The 25901-nt window shown below is 42.3% G+C and overlaps 2 protein-coding genes across 2 annotated transcripts; one reads left to right on the forward strand and one right to left on the reverse strand.

The window, feature by feature from the left end:
* Positions 1-1333: 1333 nt before the first annotated feature.
* On the reverse strand, positions 1334-9140 carry LOC127598325 (cytochrome P450 2F2-like). Its single transcript, XM_052062121.1, has 11 exons — positions 8896-9140; positions 7734-7896; positions 6439-6591; positions 6069-6229; positions 5803-5871; positions 5300-5404; positions 5043-5184; positions 4259-4344; positions 3487-3588; positions 1871-2012; positions 1334-1803 (listed from the first exon to the last, which is right to left on the reverse strand). Exons 1-11 carry the CDS (start codon positions 9052-9054, stop codon positions 1616-1618), a joined length of 1470 nt encoding a protein of 489 aa, XP_051918081.1. The 5' UTR covers positions 9055-9140; the 3' UTR covers positions 1334-1615.
* A 786-nt stretch (positions 9141-9926) lies between these two features.
* psme3ip1 (proteasome activator subunit 3 interacting protein 1) lies at positions 9927-18596 on the forward strand. Its single transcript, XM_052062227.1, has 7 exons — positions 9927-10001; positions 11483-11630; positions 11725-11823; positions 12896-13017; positions 14843-14982; positions 16971-17047; positions 18070-18596. The coding sequence occupies exons 2-7, from the start codon at positions 11507-11509 to the stop codon at positions 18330-18332; spliced, it is 825 nt and encodes a 274-aa protein (XP_051918187.1). The 5' UTR covers positions 9927-10001; positions 11483-11506; the 3' UTR covers positions 18333-18596.
* The last annotated feature ends 7305 nt before the right edge of the window (positions 18597-25901 follow it).

A 25901-nucleotide genomic window follows, 5' to 3' on the forward strand; every position in this document is an offset into this window, starting at 1 on the left:
GCTGACTCGCTCCACTGCCACAGCCGCCGGTCACGACAGGAAATCAGAGGAAGGAAGGCCTGTATACAGTGTTTGCGTGTGCGTTTGCGTCTGTGTATGTGTGTCTTCCAAGTCCCCACACTATTCCATGTCGGAGAAATCCACTTGTTGGAATCCGTTACTGATATTCCCAAACTAGCCGCAGTCTATTTGATTCCATGCCTGTCAAGCACAAGCTCACCTTGTGTTTATGTCATGTCCAGTTTTGTTTTTACCTTCGTTTGTCTTGACTGACTTTGTCAAATATCCGTTAAATATCTGTATTAATCTCTTTGTAGGGGTTTTCAGATGCCTTTGATCTTTCTGTCCTCTCTCTGCGCCACCATCATTCAACTGAATGTCATCACACATGGACCTTGTCAGCACCCAGACCATTCAAACCCATCCCTAACACCCATATGCGCAAGCGTACGCACGCACACATACACGCACACACACACACACACTCGCACAAAAGAAAATGTACGCATGCGAACACATACACACACACACACACATAAAACAAACACACACACACGCACGCACGCACGCACACACACACACACACACACATTTTTTGGCCCCCTGTGGACAACATAGAGACTAAAACAATCAGCTTATAAATAAAATTTTAAATAATCCACCAAATTCCAGTTCCCTCATAGTGTGTATGTCAGCATAGTTGTATGAGACATTGTGCTGATGAAATGTTCAAACATGCCTCAGTGTTGTGGATGGAGTGAAGAAAACATTGTACATCAATTTCTGATTGAGTCAGATTTGGGCTCTGGGCTGGCTCTATAGAAGTGGGACTAAAAAGGAATGTGAAAACTCAAAATAACAGAAATGTTTGAGTTTACACATTCCTTTGAAGTGGTCAAAGATTTGGTAAAATAATTACCAGCCTGTGCTCACTGGAAATGTTAAACGTTCTGTTCACTGAATGTGAGAAGGATGTCCTGGTTTTTGCCCACTGGGGTGACACTGGGGCAGCTACAATATCATACATTTTTTGGAGTCCAATGTCTGTATTTTGTATTTTGAAGCATGTCGGGGAGACAGAGGAATTTGTTTGTTGGTTGTTCAGTCATATCTGTTACACCGCCTCCTCCCATCATCGTCCTCAGATTCATTCATTGAACTTGCGTTTAATGGTTTATTCACGCCGACATAATCTTAATTTATTAATTCCCCTCTGTAATCTGATCTGCACATTCTGAACATCACATCTTTCCACCCAAGAACACCGGTTTGAATTTCAATTAAGGATTTAAATGATGAGAGGGAACCAACACATTAAAGATTGATAGGTAGTAATGTGTGAACAAATGTGTGTAAATGTCTTCATAAATTGAAACAGTCATACACAATTAGGACAAAAGACAAATTCCATGCTTAGAGCGACAGTCTTTGTCTCTTCCGCAATGTGGCCATCAGGAAGGGGAAAGCGTTTGTTTCAAATGGCATATTCGTGCCACTGTTAAGCGTTGAAAAAGGCTCAGAGTTTCACCGCACGGTGTTTGAAAAATAAAGGAGAGAAGCGTCATGGTCGGGGTTTACCAGCTATCTACGCTAATTTTTATGTCTGCGCTCTGCTTCAGTGCATTGCCCTTAGTTGGATTTTCATGCGATAAGGTTTGGGAGTGAGCGTGACCCCATAGACTGGGGTGAAGTCTGGCTCTCCTGCATCCTCAGGCCAGATGAACTTGAACTTCCTCAGCAGAGTCACCGTGATGAGGAAGAGTTCCATACGAGCCAAACCCTCACCGAGACACATGCGAGGACCTGTACATTCACATTTGGGAGAAATCGTTAACCGCCGTTTCAACATGTCCAAAAGGTGCCCGCATACCTGCTGAGAAAGGCATAAAAGCCTCTGGCTTCACAAAGTCGCCCTGGTCATTTAGAAAATTCTCAGGGTTGAATTTATGAGGGGATTTCCACTGGCCTTCCTCATGCAGCACTGAGGTCAAATTTGGGATGATCATTGTCCCCTGGGGAATAAAAGACACCAAATAATATGGGACTAAAGCAGTATAGAAGACAGAAGACTAATAAAGACTTATTTTTTGTCTCATCAAAATGAATTAATATTCATTCATTCATTCATTCATCTTCCGAGCCGCTTGATCCTCACTAGGGTCGCGGTGGGTGCTGGAGCCCATCCCAGCTGTCTTCGGGCAGTAGGCGGGGGACACCCTGAATCGGTTGCCAGCCAATCGCAGGGCACACAGAGACGAACAACCATCCACGCTCACACTCACACCTAGGGACAATTTAGAGTGTTCAATCAGCCTGCCACGCATGTTTTTTTTTTTTTGAATGTGGGAGGAACCCGGAGCACCCGGAGAAAACCCACCTAGGCCCGGGGAGAACATGCAAACTCCACACAGGGAGGCCGGAGCTGGAATCGAACCCGGTACCTCTGCACTGTGAAGCCCACGTGCTAACCACTGGACTACCGGGCCGCCCAATGAATTAATAAATAAAGTATAATAATGGTAAATCTTATGCCTTTTTTTTTCCTCTTACTTTTGCCAAGCCAGGATGGAAATAGCTATAGCGTGGAATGTTTGTATTTGCTTATTCATCGATTCACGCAAAAATGACAGCTTTTCAATCAAATACAAATCTTGCATTATTTTATACAAAAACGTCATTTCAAGACACGGCACAAACATAAATCACTTGTGATTCAATTACTGGTTTGGTCCATAACATGTCAAGAAAAAGGGAGTGAAGCTCAACACTTTGATTTCCGCCACTTCCAGCTCTTTTTCTTGTTGCCTCATGATAGTTGGCCTCAATCTTCTCCTTCCCCATAACACACTTGACACTCCCACTTTTCCAACCTGCTCTGAGCCATTTCTTCATCTCACCACACTCACCGTTGCTCTGAAATGTTGACTCTAAGTATTTAAAGTCCTCCAATCTGGCTCTTTTTCTCCCTTGAGCCTCACTCTTCCCCATCCATCTCTCTCACTCATGTACCGTATGTGTACTCAAATATTCCATTTAATTTACCGGTAGGCTAAGTTTCATTCCTTTCCATTCCAGCGCATGCCTCCACCTTTCTAAACGTTCCTCCATCCGATATTTGTTTTCACTGCAACGTCATCTGTAAACCTCACGGTCTGCAAACTCCCTATGTCAAACTTAAAAACACAACTCACCACTGTTCTTTTCCTCTCATACATGTCATGTACGATTTGAACATACCGGTACTTGCCTGCCAACCCAGACTTCCTCTTAAGTACCACCTACATCCGTGTTACTCATCCGAGACATGAAACCACATCATTCCTCATAAATACGCAATTCACTCCTGAGTCCACCACCCTTTCCCACCGTGTGGCTCATCAACTTTATTCCTTTACAGTTCCCATGCAAATGCTTCCTTCCATACCTCCACTGTTGCGGCTAGCATTCATGAAGCGAAACAGTCCTGTGTGTTGTCCTGTCTCTTACCTTCGGAATAGAATATCCCATCAACTCTGTGTTTTTTGTCGTACAGTGAAAGACACTCAGGGGCACCGTGTTCGCTATTCTCTGAACTTCATGGATTACTGCCTGTAAAAAACAAACAGACACCCTGAATTCTTGGGAGTTTGGCACCTGCTGTTTTAGCTATCGGACATTTGGTTCAGCATATGAAGATCACTGTCTGCATGTTGGAAGCATGAACAAAAGCGTCTGACCAATCAGATGGCAATTTTGATCATCAGAAAAACGTTATTTTAGCTTCTTTTGAAGGTGGATGCTAATTTTCAGGAATAAAATCTCGGTCCAGTTGGTAAAAATATTTTGCGAGTCCAACGGCAGAGTCTGAGACAAGTCCGAGTCAACTGCCAAGGAGTCCGAGTCAAGTGCAAGACAACAACAAACAAACAACAACAACAACAAAACACACAAGAACTCTAGACTCGGACTTGAGTTCAGACTTGAGGAGGCTACTACAGCCCTGCATTAAAAAAAAAAAAAGATCCATTTGAGTAGAACTCAGAGATTAAAAACTAAATTGACACAATGTAGTTTGTGGAAGATTGTGCACTATTGCACTATTACTATTATATTGCTCTTTCTTTTGCAAAAGCAGATGTCATAATCATAATTTCTAAGAAAATATTTATTTCAAAAACGAATTGAAAATTAAAATAATTTGCATCATTATAGCATACAGTATAAAACAGAGTATGGTATAAAACTTCAACACTGATATTGTTATTATGGGAAGATTTACCTGCACGTATGGCATATTGTTTCTGTCATCAAAACATACTTGATCCTTCCCTTTCAAGACCTCATCAATCTCCCGTTGGCAATGCTCTAACAAATACAGCAGAAAAAGATGTGTGGATAACATGAAGGGGATCGGGTGACATATATATAGATTAAAAAAAAAATTAAAAAATCCTCGTCTCACCCCCCCCCCCCTCGGGTGGTGTCCGTCCCTCATTCAGCTCGGGTCCTCTACCAGAGGCCAGGAAGCTTGAGGGTCCAGACTGACAAGATGGTAATGGCGAACCAACCAGATATCGTGATTATAGATAAAGGGCAGAGGAAAGCCGTTGTAGTGGATGGAGCGGTCCCAAGTGATGGAAACATCAGATAGAAGGAACACGAGAAACTCGAGAAATACCAAGGGCTCAGAGAGGAGCTGGAGAGAGCCTGGAAGGTAAAAGTGACAGTCGTGCCTGTGGTGTTCGGAGCGCTCGGGGCAGTGACCCCCAAACTAGATGAGTGGTTGCAACAGATCCCGGGAACAACATCGGACATCTCAGTCCCGAAATGTGCAGTGCTGGGGACAGCAAGAATACTGCGCAGAACCCTCAAGCTTCCTGGCCTCTGGTAGAGGACCCGAACTGAATGAGCGACGGACACCACCCGAGGGAGGGTGAGACGAGGATTTTTTTTTTTTTAATATGTCTATCACACTTATAAATGCTCAGCAATAATATGCACAACTGCTTGTAATTCCATGACAGGACAAATATGAGAGAAGTCACTCATAATTCGGAGCATACCTTGTACGTCTGGATGAGTCATAAGATAAAGGAAAGCAGTCAATAGGGTGTTGGAGGTGGTGTCTGTCCCAGCAAAGTGAAGATCAAGAGCATACATTGATAGCTGTGGCTCCGAAAATAGACAACCATCATCACCACTTCTCTGTTAAAGAAAATTATTATTTCATGATTACAAAAAAAAAAAAGACGCCATATGAGATTTAAAAAAAACAACAGCACTCTATGTACCATTCTTATGAGTCAATACTTTTACCTACCTTATCCATTTCATCCAGATAGCAGTCAAGAAAGTCACGTGGTTCTCCAGGGACTCTGGTCCTTTTGTGCTCGGCCAATACATACTTTGTAAGATTTTGACATTTCTAATGAATAAAATACAAAGTATGATAATTTCATTTTCTTGAAAAACAAGGACAACACTGGACCATCATTTGTTAGCATGAACACTTTTCGGGCAATTGCCTTACCAAAATCAGTACATCTTACCAAATCAGCAAGCGTGTGACGGAAAAGTGGTTGGGACTGCACGACTGTCCGTGTTTTATGTTATGTGTTGTGTTTATTATTTTACTTTATGTTAACTGTTTTGTAAAGCGCTTTGTTACAGCTGCCGCTGTGGTGAAAGTGCTATATAAATCAGCATGTATTGTATTGTATTGTATTGTATTGTATTGTATTGTATTGTACTGTATTGTATTGAATCTTTGATCTGAACCACTACTCTGATCACTAACATGAATTACAAAGGCGTAAAACATACCTTGACGTTTTCAAAAGACTTCATGAAGGGTAAAGGAAGACAACGAATCATAGGGAAGGAGTCATACAGCTGTAATTAGGATAAATGAGAAAATAATCATTGGTACAATGCAGTGGAAATACATTGCATGATCACAGTGATTAAATTCTTCCTGCGTCGTATGATTCAAACTTAAGTGGAGAGGGTTTGGTTTGTAATATATATATATGGATGAAGATTTCTGAAGGTACCAGTAATTGTAATAAAAAAGCACTGTACTGACTCACCATAGCCCAGGGTCCATTGGCCAACTTTGAATTCTCAGTGAAACACTGAACAATAACTTTGATGAACTCATCATTATAATCAAAGCGTTTTCCAAACAGAACCTGGCAGATGATGTTAGAGGATGCATTATGGAACATGAGTTGGGGACTCAAAGTACTGCCTGTAGAAGAGTTGAAAAAAAGTTCAAAAAAATTAGTACAAACTAATAATATGGTCAGACAGTATTAAATGTTGACCACAAATCCAGAGTGGCAACATAGATTCAGAGAAAGAAACATTACAAAATGGAAATGAAATGTGAGGGAATGTAGTATTGGATTTTTTTAAAAATCAGCTTAAGTGTACAGTAAAAACGTTTGATCCACATACCAATGTACTTTTCCAGTGTATTCATGATGAACTCAGTTTCTCCCAGAATCCTCTCCTCCATTGACTGCTTCCCGAGACCAAAGTTCCTCAAAGTCATGAGAGCAAATCGACGATGTTCCTTCCAACTAGGACCATAGTCAGCCATGATGACTCCTGAAACAGGTGTGGAGGTGGTTCATGCAGACATTATCATGTAACCTCATAAAACATTCTCTCAAAAGGCTGTACAACTGTAAAAAGTTACTCCTCTGTCACTTTAAGAAACATTTGTTTCTCATTTCAAAACATTTTTTAACTGAAGGATTGAATCCCTTATTTCAGTTTCCCATTACCTCCATAAGTAGAGCAACAGACACTGTCACGTCCCGTGTTTGCCAGCAGGGGGCAGGCCCTGTTTGCCACCTGCACACCTGTCACCCATTTGGGTCTAATTACTCATGCTTTATTTGGACGCTCTGGCAGTCGACTCACTGCCGGAGTATTCCACGGCGTGCCAATTCTCTCGCTTCTTACTAAGGCTGATGAATAAAAAATAACAATCATAATAATAATAATAATTAAATTATGTGAAGGAAAATTGTAAATAGTACTGTGATGTATCCATTGTGTTCATATTGTATTTAATTGAAAGATGTTTGTTGTTTTTTTTTCTCTTTCTCCTTTCTTCTTTCTACATACATTCTTGCTGCTGGAGGCTGTAAATTTCCCCAGTGTGGGACGAATAAAGGATATCTTATCTTATCTTATCTTAATTCCATTCGTTGCCTTGAAGCCTTGTGGCTGTAATTGCGCGTCTTTACTATCCGCTCGTGTGAAATTCTATAGTTGCCAATTCATTCTCCTTGCTATTTTTCCCGCAAGCGTTTTCTGTTACCTCCTTAATTCATTCCTGGTCCTTATTTTTGACCAGCGCTTTTTGTTGTTTCTCCCGGATGGGTATTTTGTGTTTTTGTATTAAACCTCTTTTGTTCTCTGACAAACCCTTTCTGTGTCTGCTATTTCGGGGATCCACCACCACTTCCTTATTTTGTTGTGCACGAAGCAATTATTCCATCGCTTCGGGCACAACGTGACAGACACTGTGTTGAACACTGATGCCATTTCAAATGAGCTATGAGTAGATTTGTTCTCACTGACAGCTAATTAAGCGTTACTGTCTTTTTGTGCCAAAGGACCATGTTACTGCTATTATTGTTATTATTATTATTATTTTATAACAATAACAAAAATGTTAAAAATATTGTAATAATAACAACAAAAACCAAATCACTCGTTAAAATAATTGTGATTTTTACCTTTTCTGTCTGTTGTGTCATTGACATAAAGGTCTTGAGGTCGTCCAGCAAAGTCACTCGCCTTGGTCACCAAAGCCTCCTTCATGGCTTGTAACCCATTGAGTATGATAGCAGGTCGAGAACCAAGGTACAGGCTGTAGACATTTCCATATGCCTTCCTCAGCTTAAAACACGGACAACACAATGTTAATGCAATACAGATAAACAATACAAAATACAGAAGGGTATCTCAACTAATATTAGGATATTGGAGAAGGTCCGATTAAGCAGCAGCCCCAAACCATGATTCCCCCTCCTCCATCCTTCACACTTGGGATGAGGTTTTGATGTTGGTGATCTTTCGCAAACCCTAAACATGCAGCAATATTTTTTTTGGGGGGGGGGGGGGGGTTGGTTTTGTTTTGTTTTTATTTTTGGACAGGAGTCGCTTCCTCCGTGGTGTCCTCACATGAACTGTATTCTTGTTTGCATATAGGAGATTTGTCCACAGAAACCTTGGCATGTGCCAATTTTTGTAAATATTTGGCTGAAACTCTTACGAACCATTCTGAGCATTCTTTGCTGTGTTCTTGCAGTCATCTATTTACTCTTTACTCTTTACTGAGATAGAGTAGCCACAGGAATGTTTTTCATTCATAGACAATTTGTCTCGCCATTGACTGGGCAAAATCAATGCTTTTAAAGTTAATTTTGTAACGCTTCTCAGCTTTCGGCATGTCAACAATCCTTATTCATAATTCTTCTGAGAATTATTTTGTGTGTGTGTGTGTGTGTTTAAAGTCATTACTGGTGGGTGAACTCTCAAGGTCAAGGACAAACAATAGCCTTGGCTTCATTTAGTGTGGTTAAAGGGTACAGTGTTCAACTGTGAACTGTGTACAGACAGAAACAGTCTATTATGCAACCATATAGAAAGAGTTGTTGTGTGAAATCTCTCCCTCCAAAAGCATGTAAAATTGTTTTACATGCTGACTTTGTAGGAGTGCCCCCCCAAAATATATATATATATATATATATATTAATAATAAATATATTAATAATAAACAAACAAATATGATTTTATGAAGCAAGCATTCTTGTGAATTCACAATTATTTCTAAACGTACTGTATAATAAAATGTATTCCATGAATGACAACTTATAGCTTTCCTGTTTTTCGTACCCGCTCAAAGTCTTGCAGTGGGTTCTCCAACCTCAGGCTCAAGATGTTTCCCAAGACTGGCACAATGGTAGGTCCTGGTGGAAAATTCTTCGGCCTTCGGCACATGAAATTAAAAAAGAGAAAGAAAACACAAAGAGGTAGGAGGATTGTCACTAACATGTTTGAGAAGAGTGGACAGACCGAAACAACTCCACTGCTTTAAAGAGGTTGCACAACTCCCAATCCTGCACGTGTCTTTGTGTACTTTGCTTTTCTGAGTAAAGGGTGGGAGGGCAAAGAACGATAATGGAAATATAGTGTCAGAGGTAATCAGGCCTATAAAAGGACTCGGTGTCGGGTCATTGTTGCTTTTGCTACTGTCATGTTTGTTTGAGTCATGTTTTGGTTGTTGTTTTATTTTCAGTCATGATTTTTGTTTGCTACTTTGGACTTTGTTTGCTTAGGATTTAGTTTTCTGTGTTTTATCAATACACATCTTCAAATACACCCTGCTCCTCTCTTCTCCTGCCTGCTTTTTGGGGTCCACCACCACCATGCAACGTGACATATAGTCTACACAACCCTGTTCAAATACCAGCTTGTGTCTGTGTGTGTGTGTGTGTGTGTGTGTGTGTGTGTGTGTGTGTGTGTGTGTGTGTGTGTGTATATATATAAGATAAGATAAGATATCCTTTATTCGTCCCACACTGGGGAAATTTACAGCCTCCAGCAGCAAGAATGTATGTAGAAAGAAGAAAGAGAAAAAAACAACAAACATCTTTCAATTAAATGCAATATGAACACAAAATGGATAAATCGCAGTACTATTTACAATTTTCCTTCACATCATTTAATTACTATTATTATTATGATTGTTATTTTTTATTCATCAGCCTGACAGCAGTTGGCAGTTGGTAGGAACGAGCGTCGGTATCTCTCCTTCTTATATATATATTCCCAAATGTTTCAATGAAAACCAACGTTACTTATTTCACGTTTTTAATGATTTTATTAGAGCGATAATCTTTGGCACAAGCAACGTCGGAACTAAATTCACAAATTGAAAGCTGTGACGGGCCAACTTCACAGTAACACGCAGACGTCATTGACTATTCCCGATAGCCCTTGTTTGGTAAGTTTAATGGATGGAAAATCACCTAATCGTTTGACGTAGTCGCTGACAAATATTAAATTAGTCTTGGCTTTTCGTTGCATTAAAAGGGGTCGACATGCCATGCTTGATTTTCGACATAGACTGACGACACCTTGTTTAAATGCTAAATAAGCTAACTAGCTACTTTGCTGCACGTTTCGACTGGTTATAGTCATCAAAGTTCAGTGAACTTGCAAATGCATGTGCCTCATTGGTGTCAGTTGTTCGGATGTAGTTTGAAGCGGCGAACTTTTTCTTCGCTTTTGGGGAAAAAAAATATCCATATCGGCTAATGCTGTTATCTCGGATTACAAGGCCTTGAAATCAAAACGACATCATATAAGCCAGTCAAAATCCCACTTTCCTGATTTACATTTTGCAGAACATTTCTGAATGTTTGTGTTGACTTGTTTTTGCTGAATAACCCATCCATTTGCTTTAATGTTTAACCTGTACTGGCCAGGAATATCCACTCGGGGGAGCCAAACCTTCAACCTGCACAGTTTAAGCCAATGACTAAGGAACCGCATACAAAGTTTCGAAGTTACTGACTTGGGGGTGTTGTTTTGCGAGAGTAGTACATTGTTGCACGTCACAAAAAGTCACCCTCAGTTCCCACAGTTGCTCACTGTTTTTCATTTGATTGTAAAGCAGTTTCAATACTAGCCCAGTTTTTTAAAATATAAGTATACTCCTTGTCCTCACGACACTTTTAAAAAAACTGCTGAGTTAAATTCAATGCAACCCAAATTGGGTGACATATCTAAACCAGCGCTTGATTCCTAAAGGTACCCACCAAGGGATGACTCAATCACACCTTTTTGGCGCCCGAGTCCGAGTCGTTGGCGTGAAGGATATGCCCATAATGGACCCTTTGATCATGTCCTACCACCACTGAAGACATGTCAAAAAATGTTTGACTGTGAAACCGTATGATTACTTGCCTTCACTGGCTCCCCATTCATTTTACAGTTATTTTCAAGATCCTCCTCTTTGTTTTCAAATCTCTGATTAATCTCGCGCCACTTTACCTCTCTGAGCTCATCCGCCCCTACACACCTGCCCGGCGCCTCAGGTCTGTGGATCAGACATTATTAGAAGTACCAAGAAGTAAACTGAGGCTAAGAGGGGATCGAGCCTTTTCTGTTGCTGGTCCCTCTCTCTGGAATAACCTCCCACCGAACATTCGGCAAGCCTCTTCGCTGCCCATCTTCAAAGCCCTCCTCAAAACTCACTTGTATTCTTTGGCGTTGGACTCAGCATGACTTAGATTTGTTCTTGGTTTTACTGTTTGGTGCTTTCTACCGCCTTTATTACCGATTTGTCTTACTGTTTATTGTGCATGCTAAATTGCTCCATGTACAGCACTTTGTATGCAGCGATGGCTGTTTGAAAGTGCTCGAGAAATACTGTTGACTTGACTTGTGTGCGTGTGTGCGCGCGTGTGTGGCACAGATCTTCCTCTATAGGTGAGCTGCAATGGCAAAAGGGGGGACAGGTGTTGATCTCACCAGGAAGTTTGTTTCAGAAGCCGAGCTTGACGAGAGGAGGAAAAAAAGACAGGAGGAGTGGGAGAAAGTTAGGAAGCCTGATGACCCTGAGCGTAAGATCACTTCCAAAAATCCTCAACAAAAGACTCCCGTGAATCAATTCTAAATAGCTGCAAATACTCCACACGTTTCTTTCTTCTTGCGCAGAGGTCCCTGAGCAAGAGTATGACTCGCGTTCTCTCTTTGAGCGTCTGCAGGAGCAGAGAGACAAAAAGCAAGAGGAATTTGAGGAACAATTTAAATTCAGTGGGTATTTGCATGCTGTTTTGAAATGTGCTGTTTTTTTGGTCCTTTTGCTCTCTTGGTTGTTCCAACATAATAAGCCCATGATTTATTTTTATTTTTTTATGTCGAACAATTTCATTTGATTTGTAATGTCAATTGCAGATGAACTGCGTCACACTATCGCAGCTCTATTGACCCAAACTGTGCAAAGTTGACCGTAAAGGAGCTCACGCAGATCCTCACACACAGGCATGGATGACAATATTTGCAGTCAAACGGATCGGTGCGCACTCTGCAGATACCAAAAGTATGAATTCACCTCAAATTGGGTCACTTCGAAGTCAAGGCACATCTGTATTTTCTGCATCCACACTCCCCTCTTGGTAGTACTTAGTCAATGAAAGTACTTAATTGACTAAAAGTACTTAGTCAATTTATTTCATTAGTCAATGAAATAAATATCTTGGAGCGACAACAAGTGCTTGAGAACACAACCCACTGAAGTGTAGTAATGGGAGATTTTTGAAGTGCAGTAAAATGCCTCCAGTGAACAATGTTAAATAGTGTTGTGGAGTGCGTTTTTGAGAAGTGCTCTGTTTGAGTGAAATTTGTGCCATTTCAATTCAAATTTGTCTTGTGCTTTTGAACAAAATTTGTAAAATCCTAATATTGACCAAAAAAAAAAAGTTCTCTCTTTTTTCCTGCCATGAAGTTGCATGTCAACAAATGTATTCTCTCAGGTCCCCGTAGGATGAAAATTCAGCATCATTCGATCATCATTGGAGAATTGCTTTGAAAAATAATAGCGAACCCATGAGTTTGTTCTTTACAATACCCGTTTAAATATGATTCTCTTTCCATACAGCATACACGGCTCAATATTGCAAATGTGTAGAATTTTTCTATTTTTTTGAATTTGTTTTTATTTTTTTTATTTTTTGAATTTGTTTATGAGCATCGTCAAGCTCTTTTTCCCTTCTTTTTTCCCTACCTGAAGGTCATCTAAGCGTATTTTTGAACAGACTGTCATGCTAACAAAATGCCATGATTTTGCTGCAATGTGCTAAGAGCAGCTTTGTTTCCATGGTGACAGAGAACATGGTGAGGGGATTGGACGATGATGAGACCAGCTTCCTGGATGAGGTTTCCCGGCAACAGAGCTTGGTGGAGAAGCAACGCAGGGATGAAGAGAAACAGGAACTGTTGGAATACAGAATATCCTTTTGATCATGTCAACATTTTATTTCATCGGTGTCATTGTGGCTCACTCGGTAGTCTTATTTTAGCCCCTTTACGCCACACTGGCCATCTGAGATGGCTTTTTTACACCAGTACCTGCTTGTGCACCTGTGTGGAAGATACACTACGTCATGGTACCTGTGGATCCTTAATAAGTCTGAAAAGGCATTAAATCCATGAATGCAAAAACAAGGCTTTAATTGGCGTTAAAATGTCTGGAAGTTAATTTTCAAAAGTCTTATAAATGTTGCTTAAAAAGTAGAATTTCATTACTGTAAATCAGGGGTGTCCAAACTTTTTGCCAAGGGGGCCAGATTTTATGTGGTAAAATGTCGGGGGGGCCGACCTTGGCTGACATTCTTTACATTGAACAACAATATTGTTCAACAAATTTTAGTAAGCCAGTCTGTTTCACATTTCCATTTTTATTTGAATTTCAACAATCTTAAGAATTTCTTTTGGTTCATTTGAAACTCATGCAACTGCTTATTCACTTGACTTTTTCTTAAGCAGAAGTCTCCTGAGTGCAAATTGATTGATTTGAAACATAAAATGTATCACCATGACTTTTCAATAGTCACAAAACCTTTGACTCGAATAACGGGGAAATGAACAAGCAATACACATATCCACAACTGCAAGGATCATTTGAAATATGACATATCAGTCAATATAAACACGGAGTGACGTCTTGTTAACTCGTGAGTGATGCCCTCTAGTGTCCAAATGCTATTACTCATTTAGTGAATGCTATTACTCATTTAGCCACTAGAGGGAAGCAGTACTCTATGAAACATCACTCACCAGTCTACGAGACCTCAGTCAATGCAACACGTTGTTCCATTGCGCCCAACCTGCGGGCCAGACGGCACTGATTTTATGACGGGGGCCGAGGGCCGGATGAAATTCGACCGCGGGCCGGACTTTGGACATGCCTGCTGTAAATGGTCTCAAATATGAAAATAAGTAAACATTCTTACAAGAATAATTTACCGAATGACTCTCGTAGTAGCATCACACAGTGATGATAGCCGAGCCAACACAACAGTGATGTGTTTTTAGTTGGAACTAGGGAGTGGAAACGCACATTATTTATGGACTCGAGCAACTTTGGACAACATGAGACATTGGGAACATTGCTTGGTCGCACATCAGGAAGCAGAAAAAGGTCCAACATATCACCCGTGAGTGAGTGAGTGAGTGAGTGAGTGAGTGAGGTGTGGCCTGCTGTGAGACCAACATCACAATAAAATTTAAAAAAAAGATGAAAAGAAGTACGGCATTAAATATAACATAATGGGAAAGTGACAGCAGAACAGAAGTGTTTACACCCACAGTTGCTTGATGGAACCTCAAAGCGTATACGTCCTGCGCCGTATGTCCATCCTGCATGTTCAGCGTTCCCTGTGGCTTATCACTGCGAGTTCTTCATATTTTCTTCCCCGTCCATAGAAGTCGACCAGTTTGTCTGTAAAAGACAACAAAGCTTGCCATTTCAAGCAGTCTTGCTGCTTTGAGGAGCTCACAAGGATTCATTTAAACCCTCATACATCTTGTGCCCAAATGTGTGAATGAATGAATTCATGTTGTGGTGTGAATCCCCTGAGCTATGCCTACCTTTTTTTTTCCCCCTGTTTTAGCCCCCTAATCTGTGTCACTTCCCAGTCCTGTTCTTAGCCGCTCTGCATTTATTGGAGCGTAATGCTGGTAGGCTTTCATATCTGCCGCATGTTATGATATCCGCCGTCAGAATGTTTCTTGTGGTGTCACAAAGGTTCATTGACCTTAACTCTGTCATCACAGTGCTGTGGCAAAGCAAGTATCCTCTGACAGCCGCCCAGAGTCTGAGAAGAAGGCAACAGCTAAACAATCAGTGGTGGAGCAGAGGACCAGCCATTTGTCTCAAGCCCATTTACTGGCTGGTGCTGTCAAGAGACGCAGGTATGCAAACACACAAATGTTTTCTACTTCCGTATTTTCGCGGCCCTATTGCGGGGACCGTATTAAAAGACACAGTCCCAATTACCGGCGCTATTTGTATATTTGTGTACATAAGGGGCATTGGACGCAGGCATGGTAAAACATACGCTCCCTTAAAAGCATGCATGTAAACTAGTGTTGTTTTATTTTTATTTTTTTACAGAGGCATATCAGGGCAAAACTGAGTTTTTAACTGAGTATTTAACAATGTAGGCATGTTGACTTTTTTCTCTATCCAAAATGAACAGCTGAGCAAGTTCTCCATCGAGCATGCCAAGAACCCTCGTCAGTCAGTCTCGTTGCCATGCACCTTCTTAAAAATGATGACGGCTTTTGCGAAAGCTCCAACAACAGTGCAAGCAGACACGTTATCGCTAGCGTTCACAATCCATTCACAAATTGTGGCGTACCTTGCCCGGCGCTGCCTCCCAGTCTTGCTTTGTTCGCCATCGCTCCCACGCCACTCGCAACTTCACTTTGAACACTCTGCCCAGCGGTTGGAGTTCCTTCGTCAAGCCTCCCCGGAATGATGGCAAGCTCCGAGTTCATTTGTTGCACTTGGCCTTTCACTGTGGCTGTGAGATGGCCTCGCACGGACCCCCCCCCCCCCAAAAAAAAAAACACCCAGTCTCTTTAGTTACAATTCACTCAGGCACTCTCTCATTTTCTCCTCCTCCATCCAGCCATTTTGATTGGCCTTCACGATGACTCGGCCTGAAAACCTTTCTTTCGGCAGCGTCTTCCTCTTAAAAATCACCATGGATTTCTGTCCATTAGCATGGCAAACAACCACAACAGTAAAAACCGACTTGTTGTGCGTATCGTTCCCGTCCTGGTATTTTTCTCTACAGTGTGGTTCAACAGGCTGCAGCTAGACCCATCTCAATTTTTTCACACTGTATTCACTCAGTGTAAAAGGTCTTCGCAACAGGGTGCCAATATTTTATTGACATGTGCAGCCTACCAGGAAGTAAAAAGTTAGACATTTGCAGCTGGTTTAGATGAGAAGAATCTTTTGAGCCTGACGAATGCATTTGATTTATCAAGGCTCATGCCGTTCCCTTTAACTAAGTTAGCCAAAGTAGCAGGAAATCGCTGCACCAGCGCCTCTACTATTGGACGCCCTTTCTGATGTCACGGTCAGGCTGTTGACGAATAGCCGTTGCGGCCTTGCCGTCGTCGCAAATGCCCTCCAACTGCTCCCTTTCAATGATGTTGGGTCCTCTGGGCCAAAGAGGAAAAGGAACATCTGGATTGTTTGCTATCGCTGCAAAATTCAAAAGCAAGTGTCTGTGACGATATGGGGTTGTATTACTGGCCAGGGCGTGGATAACTTGCACATTTGTGAACGCTTTGCAAATTTCCCCAATGGGGGACAAATCGTTAAAAGGTTATTTATTTATTTATTTTTGCTGAAAGATACATAGCAGTTTTGGAGCAAGCTATGCAAAGTCTTTTTCAGGGATGTCCCTGCTTATTAGATCATGCCAAGCCAAATTCTGCATGCGTTACAACAGCATGACTTTGTCGTAAAGGAATGAAAGTACGAGAGTGGCCTGCCAGCAGCCCAGACTTGTCTCTCATTGGAAATGCGTGGCAGATAATGAAGTGCAAAATACAACAACTGAGACCATGGACTTACGGAGTTCCTGAAGTCTGAAACAAGGCGTCCTCAACTCCCAAACAGTGTTGTTAAAAGGCACATTGATGTTTGTAACATAGCGGTAAACATGCCACAGTTTCCGCCTTTTTAGGAAGTGAATATTTGCAAAAAGCAAAATGAGGTTTATCAGTTATAACATTCAATTTGTCTTTGTAGTGTGATTCGATGAATATACCTGAAGGTTGAACTGAATTTGCAGATCAGCTGTCCAGTACAGTTTTTTTTTTTTTAGGTGTACCATCTTTTCTTCCCATCTTAACTCTCTGTCTCGTCTTACCTGAACCAGTTCTTCACAGTCATCAGACAGCAGTAAGAAGCAGAAGGTGGAAAGTACGGCAACAGGAAATGGAGAAAGTCATACAGGTGGGCATCAAGCATGAGACCTAAAACTGTGTTCATACCTAGTTCAAATGAATACCTCGGTACAACTCTTGCTTTCTGATTGTTTTGCGCATTCTAACACCACAAAACACCTTTGGAGTGATACACGTAGAAGCAAATGGATGTGTTAGCCGTGTTAGCCAGCTCTTGACCCTCAGCGTCGCTCTTCACATGCAAGTAAAACAACAAACGTCCGATGATAATAATCAGCCAGCTATCAAGAAAAGTGCAGTGGTGCCTCATTTTATAGATTTAATTCGTTCTGTGGCCCCGTTTGTTACTCGACAATCGTGAGTCAAGGTACATTTTCCCATTCAAATGAATGGAAATGCAATTAATCCGTTCCAGCCCCCGTGTTATATTTAAATATCTATATATATATTGCGCGTTGTCCCGCACGCGGTCTGTCCTTCCGTCTGTCCCTTTTCAAAACGTACCTACTTCACCGCGCCACTGCGCGCCACCACTGCGCGCCGCCACTGCGCCGCTCAGGCAGTGGCTCACTACGATCGCGCGGGCATCTTAGCGAAAAAATGTTGTCTACCCACAAGCATTGCAATGAAATTGTTAGTTATTTAGTAGAGCTAAACATCTCTTTATTTTCGCGATAAGCAATGAAGATGAACAAAAAGTTGAACCAAGCAACAACACTTTTGTGGGCCAAAGGCCCACCTTACCAGCCTTCCGCAGGAACTAGCTGATGATGATACCAGCTAGTATGATATATGTGTCTGTGGTGCTCAAAAAAAAAAAATAAGAATAAGAAAACCTTTATTTGTCTCACATTGGAGAAATTCCCAATTTACAGCAGCAAAGTTATGAGAGGAAAAAAGTAGAACAGAATTTCGGTGTTTCACTTATCTCGTAACAGAAGCAACGCACTGCATGTTACGATTAAATAGCGGTTAAATGGACAAACCGCACAAACTTTAACCGCCTACTTGTCTTCTGTGTTCCATGTCGAGTTGAAACTCTCAGTCTTGACGGTAAATTGTGTTGTTCAGAGCAGGAGGCAGGAGGAGGGCGAAGACCAGCGGGAGCTGAAAATCAACAAACTGTCACGGGCCTGACGCCCAAGAGCCCATCGACCCCCCTTAATTCCAGTCCGGCTCTGCTTCACCTGCCCTCGGCGGCGGTGTGCATCGGCGTCCTCCCGGGCCTCTGCGATTATTCGGGCAGCAGCGACTCTGACAGCAGCTCGGACAGCGAAGGTAGCGTGGATGCAATCATGTTGCCGTACCCGAGGCACAGCAGAGCCAGTAGATAGTCTGTTTCGCAACCGATACTCTGACACATGCACACGTTCATAACAAAACAGTGCATTGTTCTGAGAGGTACGCTTACAATGTCACAAGAAATTAGTAGTCATCGTTATGAAAGGATGAATACAGTTTACCATACAGTGGTGAGTACTCAAAAGTTTCCGCAAGCTCTCTGTGCTATTATCCTTGGCTAATAACTAACAGTAACATTGCTGTTAGGGATGGGCCTGATAATTAATGGTCAATTAAACATTCGTTTTGAATATTGTCGATTGTGTGGAAGTGTTAATTAATTGTATCGTAAAGCAGTCGAGGCCAAATCGAGTGCACCAACCGTTTCATTCTTTGTTCCAACCATGTAGAAGGTACGCCGAGAGCTTCACTTTAACTTCGTTTTAACAGCATGTCTCCTCATACACAGTACTTAGCCCCCCCCCCCCCCCTGCAACAATTCAGCAGTCAACCCGGGGTCATACTCGCAAACTAATTATCGTCTTAAATATCATAATATCATAATCTCTTTCGAAGTAACATCCCTGAATAAATAGGAACATATCACAGAATCTTTAAATGTGATTCATCTTAGCCTTTAATAAAACAGCAAACTGTAAAAGTGCAATCTTCATATAATGAAAGAATATGGAAATAGAATTTAATCCCAAATGATTAATCCACTTTTTTCTCTTTTTTTATTTTACTTCAATTAGGCTGTGCATGAACCAGAGCGCTGTAAATCTCCACGCCGCTGTATCTCACTGCATGTTTCAGTCTCATCAAACAAAAAAGGGTCGTATTTTTCGGACTATTAAGTCACTTTTTTTTTTTTTCATAGTTTGGCTTGTCCTGTAACTCTTACTCATGTAAATGTGTACATATAAATATTACAGCTCGAACTTGGAGCCAGAATTCCCAATCCCTAATTGTATCGACGACAATCAACAAGTGGTTGGATTTGAAACTTGCGCTTGGAACTATGGAAACTTTTTTCTTTTTACTTTAAAATGGCTTACCTTGACGAGAATCACTCATCGCATTGTGGCCAAAGGTTGAAACATGGTTGGTTTTTTGGGGGGGGGTTTTTGGGGTGCTGTAAAGACAAAATTCTTCCGGTCAAGCAAAACTTCTCCATAGTGAGAAGCAAAGTTTTGAATTCAACAATAATTCGTTCCGCGTCCCCACCATGATTAGGGAAGGGGGATTTTGGGTGATAGTCCATGTTCTACTGTCCTTGGTCTTGGTTTCTGTAAAATAAATTCCTCCCCCTCCAAAAAAATGTGATTTATCATCCAGTGTGGACCCCCCCCCCCCCCTTCTTCAAAATACTTTTTTTTTTTGATGGGTGCCATTTATAATCTGGAGTGATTTATAGTCTGAAAAGATGGCACACTCAACTTGTTTGCTGTCCATAAATGACATCAGATATTATAACCTGCGGCACATCAGACCTCCGCTATGGCACTTCTCCTCCATGAAGCTCTATTATACTGTGAAAACAGACGTTTAAGACATTTAGAAAGACATTCTCCTATTAAAAATAAAAATCGAGTGCATTGATTTTCCATTTCGAGGTAATTTAAACAGGACCCGGTTTTCTTTCTTTGTGTTACATCTCGGACCAATTCCCACAAAATTCTCACGAGAACAGTCGGCAACTAATCCCTTCTGCGTTTCCTGTTATTTTCACATTTACGCTTTTGCAGCCAAGGGGGGTGGGGGGGGGGCAACATTGAGCAAAATAGTCCAAATAAATCGGAAGCATTTTAATTGGACACAATCTGTGGAGCTGTTTGTGCTTTTGCTATTGTTGTACTCAAACGTGATGCTTCTCCCTCAATCACGTCTCATGCAGTTTAGCCAAGCAAGCAAACCCGCACTGCCTACTCCGATGACGTCCGACCCCCATCCCCCCCACTCTCCCACCCCGTCTCGCACACCTCTCCCAACCCCAAGCCACACTGACGACATGCTGTGCTATTGGCTGTGGGAAAAGTGATTGACTGCTATGGAGGAAGGAAAAGACTTCTTTCATTCGCATATCACATAACTCGTACCATTGTAGCTACCAGCAACAGACGGCAGGAGGCACTCTTCTTTGAGTCCCATGCAGTCAAACTTATGTTCCAGAATAATGGAATGTGTGTCATTTGTCACAAAGTCATGGAATTCAGGGAAGATATTCATCTGTTTATTCCTGCCCCAGACTCCAAAGAGAAATAAAAATCTTTCTCTTTTAGTCGGTTTCTGTGTGTGTATTATAAATGTATCCCATTGATAGAGTACATTGTAATCGTCTGATTTTTTTTTTTTTTGGCCATTATGCTTCACCAACAGGCTGTTATGAGAACTCCGGGCTCTTTACCGCCGCCCTAGTGGCGCTTTTTCAAAAATGTTTGAACATGGAAAAAGATGGGGGAGAGAAGTATGTTTTAGTATGGTTTCTGTAGAACGACAAACATTCTCAATGTTTTCCAACACTAAAAATATTTTGAATAAAGATTAAATTTCAAAATTTCTGTCAACAAAGATTTGCCTGCGACACACGTTTCTATTAGCAGGGCGGGATGCCAGGCAGGTGGCTGTTGTAAGAAAAAAAAAAACCCAGCGTTGCATGTAATTCACCGAGGGTACTGGTAAAGAATGGGAAAACGAAAAGGGCCGAGAGAAGCGTTTGAAAATGGTCCACCTGAACGATGACGGTGAACACGTCGCAAAAGTGCCATCGTGTCAGGTCTCGACGAAGGTACGCATTGATTTTCACAAACTCTTGTGTCTTCTTTCAGTTTCGTTCATCTTCGGGGCCGTTGTGGCTGTTGCTCACGATGGCATGCGTGTGTGAGGTAACTGGTCGATTGCGGGAGGCCGTTTGATTGAAAAATAGATCTAGGGTCAGAAAAAGGTCGCCTCCCCCTGTTCTACAGGGTGCTCTGCAAACAAAAAAGGTCGTATTTTTCGGACTACTAAGTCACATATATATATATAGGGCGGCCCGGTAGCCCAGTGGTTAGCACGTCGGCTTCACAGTGCAGAGGTACCGGGTTCGATTCCAGCTACGGCCTCCCTGTGTGGAGTTTGCATGTTCTCCCCGGGCCTGCGTGGGTTTTCTCCGGGTGCTCCGGTTTCCTCCCACATTCCAAAAACATGCGTGGCAGGCTGATTGAACACTCTAAATTGTCCCTAGGTGTGAGTGTGAGCGTGGATGGTTGTTCGTCTATGTGTGCCCTGCGATTGGCTGGCAACTGATTCAGGGTGTCCCCCGCCTACTGCCCGGAGACGGCTGGGATGGGCTCCAGCACCCCCCGCGACCCTAGTGAGGATCAAGCGGTTAGGAAGATGAATGAATGAATATATATATATATATAAAATCTGAGAGAATGTCTCAGACAATGGGGAACAGAAGATGAGGCACTGGAAGAGGGACCATCATGGGAGGACAAGCCCCTACACGGGATGTACCACCGGACCGTAACTGAAGTGGCTGATCTCAAGAAGTCCTATCAGTGGCTAGAGAGGGCTGGCCTGAAGGACAGCATAGAGGCACTCATCCTGGCTAGGTTGTGCAAAGAGGCACCTGAGACGATCCAACACATAACTGCAGGGTGTAAGATGCTGGCAGGGAAAGCCGACATGAAACGTCATAACCAGGTGGCTGGCATAGTCTACCGAAACATCTGTGCGGAGTATGGACTGTGGAAACCCCAAGGTCAAAATGGGAAACGCCTCCGAAGGTGGTGGAGAATGACAGAGCGAAGATCCTGTGGGACTTCCAGATCCAGACTGACAAGATGGTAATGGCGAACCAACCAGATATCGTGATCATAGATAAAGGGCAGAGGAAAGCCGTGACAGTCGTGCCTGTGGTGGTCGGAGCACTCAGGGCAGTGACCCCCAAACTAGATGAGTGGTTGCAACAGATCCCGGGAACAACATCGGACATCTCAGTCCAGAAATGTGCGGTGCTGGGGACAGCAAGGATACTGCGCAGAACCCTCAAGCTTCCTGGCCTCTGGTAGAGGACCCGAACTGAATGAGCGACGGACACCACCCGAGGGGTGAGACGAAGATTTTTTTTTTAAATAATATATATATATAAAGGGCGGCCCGGTAGCCCAGTGGTTAGCACGTCGGCTTCACAGTGCAGAGGTACCGGGTTCGATTCCAGCTCCGGCCTCCCTGTGTGGAGTTTGCATGTTCTCCCCGGGCCTGCGTGGGTTTTCTCCGGGTGCTCCGGTTTCCTCCCACATTCCAAAAATATGCATGGCAGGCTGATTGAACGCTCTAAATTGTCCCTAGGTGTGAGTGTGAATGGTTGTTCGTCTCTGTGTGCCCTGCGATTGGCTGGCAACCGATTCAGGGTGTCCCCCGCCTACTGCCCGGAGACAGCTGAGATAGGCTCCAGCAACCCCCGCGACCCTAGTGAGGATCAAGCGGCTAGGAAGATGAATGAATGAATGGATGAATATATATATAATAGACAGGTGGTAAGGGTAACATTACTTTTGTTATTCCTTGACTGTTTTTTTAATCATATCACACACACACACATATGTACTTATTTACAGAAAAACCCTTGCATGGGTTTTCACCGGGTAATCCGGTTTCTTCCCACATTCCAAAAACATGCATGGAATGTTAATGGAACACTCCAAATTGAATGTTTGTTTGTCTATGTGGGATGGATAGCTAGCTATCCATCTATCTAGCTATCTGTCTGATTGATTGATTGATTGATAGATAGATAGATAGATAGATAGATAGATAGATAGGTAGGTAAGCGGATACCATTGTCACTACTTGAACTACATTCAAAGTTTTCTTTGTATCTTTTTCTTCAATGAAGAATGTATTTATGGGTTACAATAACCTCGATGGATTATGTGTTGAGAGACACTGAAACTAAGCTTATTATGATGAAATCGTGAGACTAATGAGAAGTCGTGTGGTTAGCAGAAAAATCAAAGCCAAGTCTGGCTGAGCAGAGAGAACTTGTTCAAAATACTGCAGACCAAAGCATTTCTCTGAGTGTATATGTATGACTGTGAGGGCTTGTATATAGTCATGTCAGTAGAAGTGAGGTGTTGATTAGGACCCTCTCTAGCTGTACAATGTGCTGGAGTGTTCCAGTGTTTGTGTTGTAGTTGGAGCTGCCTGCACTACGTGCTGTGTATAAATAAACAGCAGTCACACTGACTGCACTCTGAATGACCATCCTGTAACAAGCTCTGAGAGGCCAGTCGGCAATGTCACAGCATGAACACCCTCCTACATCTAATTAATACCAGACCTTTACACAAGGGACAACCTTGTGAAATTTATTCATTTAATGGCATAGTCAAAAAAAAAAAATGTCTTACAATACAATATATGCTGATTTATATAGCGCTTTCACAACAGCGGCAGCTGTAACAAAGAGCTTAATAAAACAGTTAACAAAGTAAAATATATAAACACAACACATAACACGGGCAGTCGTGCAGTCCTAACCACTTTTCCGTCCACACGCTTTGTGTTTGAAGCAGTTTGAGATGAAAGAGGACAGAATCAAAGTGTCCTTTAGCCAGTGGATCAGAGACGTCATGCTCAAAATGTGCACACGACGGCTACAAGCTAAGTTTCAAAGTCAACAAGAAGCTGTAGCATCCATTGATGGAAAAAAAGAGATTGGTTCACTTCTCCTGTCCCATGGAAATCCATTTCAATTCCAAGTGGCGACTTTCGGTTCCAAATGCGTCCTCTCTCCCCATCCTCAACTTCAGCGGCCAGCCATCCAACCGTACCAACGCCGACTGTCCAACAGCGCCGACATCTTGACTGAACAAAACGGGGTTGTGAAAAATGCTGCCCATTACAGGCGCAAAAAACACAAGCGCCCCAGATCTGTCCAGCACCGACAGTCAATGGCACCCACATTCCTCCCAATCAAAATCTGTTCTCGTACAGGCGTGCTGCCGAGAAGGCGCAACCACCAAGCACAGGTACTTCTCCTTTGACGAATGTTGTGGCCAAAAAACGCTGAAAACAGTCCTTATCAGGTCCACACGATGAAACGACAAACAACATGTGACAAAACAAAAAGACAAAAACAACAAAAAAGAACCGAAAAGCAAGGCTCTTGAAGAGCACTTGCCAAAGGCTGCCTACTTGGGCGCCATCTTGGAAAAAAAATACAGAATATTCCTAACTAATAAATACAGACTACAATACAATACAACTTTATTTATATGTCACATATTTATAACAATCTAGAGTGTTCAATCAGCCTGCCACGCATGTTTTTGGAATGTGGGAGGAAACCGGAGCACCCGGAGAAAACCCACGCAGGCCCGGGGACAACATGCAAACTCCACACAGGGAGGCCGGGGCTGGAATCGAACCCGGTACCTCTGCACTGTGAAGCCGACGTGCAAACCACTGGACTACCGGGCCGCCCTTGCCTTTTTCACTGTCATTTTAATCTTGCGTTTGAATTCACTTTTGCCTTTTGAATGTTCTTTTATTCCACTCATTTTTGATGACTCGTTTCTTGATTTCATTTATTTCGTTGCCTTCGCAAAGCACTTTGAGTGCATGTGATATAATTGTGCTATGCAAATAAATGCCTTGCCTTCGATTACTTTTTGGTCACAGAAGAATTATTTTTTTAAATCTCACTACAATTGAAAACGACCACCGAGGGAGTTGATGTTTATGTGGTAAAGGAGTAAGCCTACTCTCCTGAGTAAAAATGTTGATGCTTAAAAATGAAATTGTCATAGTTTGTTCGTGTAAACCACTCGTGATTTGAATTGGAATGGTATTCATTTGGAGCATGTCTGTCATTTGTATTTCTTCCTCCCAGCAAAGAGCAAGAATGTATTCAATCCCCATACCATTTCCCGAAGACTCATTTATGTATGTTACAGTACACTGTGACACAGCTTGCTGTACTTTTTAAACAAAACCGATATATTCAGTGTCCCTCCAACAATAACACATCCAGCACAACATGTTAGATTTGTACAAGAACAGCTGTATGATATAAATCTTAATGTGTTTGTTTGAGCTCAGCGCTCAAGATGCACTGAGGTCCTGTGCATGTTTACATATGTGTGTACCGAGGGGGTGGCGCGCCTAAGTAATGAAGCTCCGCCTCAATGTAAGATTAAGCGTCAGGGTGGTCCCAGTCGTGGGATGGTAATTATGCTGCTGTGTAAAATTCCTTTTGTCAATGTTCAGACAAAAACACACACACTCACATACACAAACATCAGTATTTATCAAACATTTATCAGAGTCAACTTTCTACACCAAAATCAAATATTTCCACGTTTCAGAATAAATATAGTTAATAATGTTCTCAACGGGTGTTTGTGGATTTCATGTTAGCAATAAAACCATTAGGGCGGCCCGGTAGTCCAGTGGTTAGCACGTCGGCTTCACAGTGCAGAGGTACCGGGTTCGATTCCAGCCCCGGCCTCCCTGTGTGGAGTTTGCATGTTCTCCCCGGGCCTGCGTGGGTTTTCTCCGGGTGCTCCGGTTTCCTCCCACATTCCAAAAAATATGGATGGCAGGCTGATTGAACACTCTAAAATTGTCCC

Source organism: Hippocampus zosterae, chromosome 3 (genome assembly GCF_025434085.1).
Source record: "Hippocampus zosterae strain Florida chromosome 3, ASM2543408v3, whole genome shotgun sequence".
NCBI classification, from domain to species: domain Eukaryota; kingdom Metazoa; phylum Chordata; class Actinopteri; order Syngnathiformes; family Syngnathidae; genus Hippocampus; species Hippocampus zosterae.

What these genes read in the sequence shown, in the direction of transcription:
- LOC127598325 (XM_052062121.1), bottom strand. Translation starts at nt 9,054, where the DNA reads ATGTTAGTGACAATCCTCCTACCTCTTTGTGTTTTCTTTCTCTTTTTT. An exon ending in TACACTGGAAAAGTACATTG is followed by an intron (nt 6,230 to 6,438) that starts GTATGTGGATCA and finishes ACTCTTCTACAG; the next exon opens with GCAGTACTTTGAGTCCCCAA. An exon ending in TGGGATATTCTATTCCGAAG is followed by an intron (nt 2,013 to 3,486) that starts GTAAGAGACAGG and finishes TTTATTCCCCAG; the next exon opens with GGGACAATGATCATCCCAAA.
- psme3ip1 (XM_052062227.1), top strand. Translation starts at nt 11,507, where the DNA reads ATGGCAAAAGGGGGGACAGGTGTTGATCTCACCAGGAAGTTTGTTTCA. An exon ending in GGTGCTGTCAAGAGACGCAG is followed by an intron (nt 14,983 to 16,970) that starts GTATGCAAACAC and finishes TACCTGAACCAG; the next exon opens with TTCTTCACAGTCATCAGACA. An exon ending in AAATGGAGAAAGTCATACAG is followed by an intron (nt 17,048 to 18,069) that starts GTGGGCATCAAG and finishes TGTGTTGTTCAG; the next exon opens with AGCAGGAGGCAGGAGGAGGG.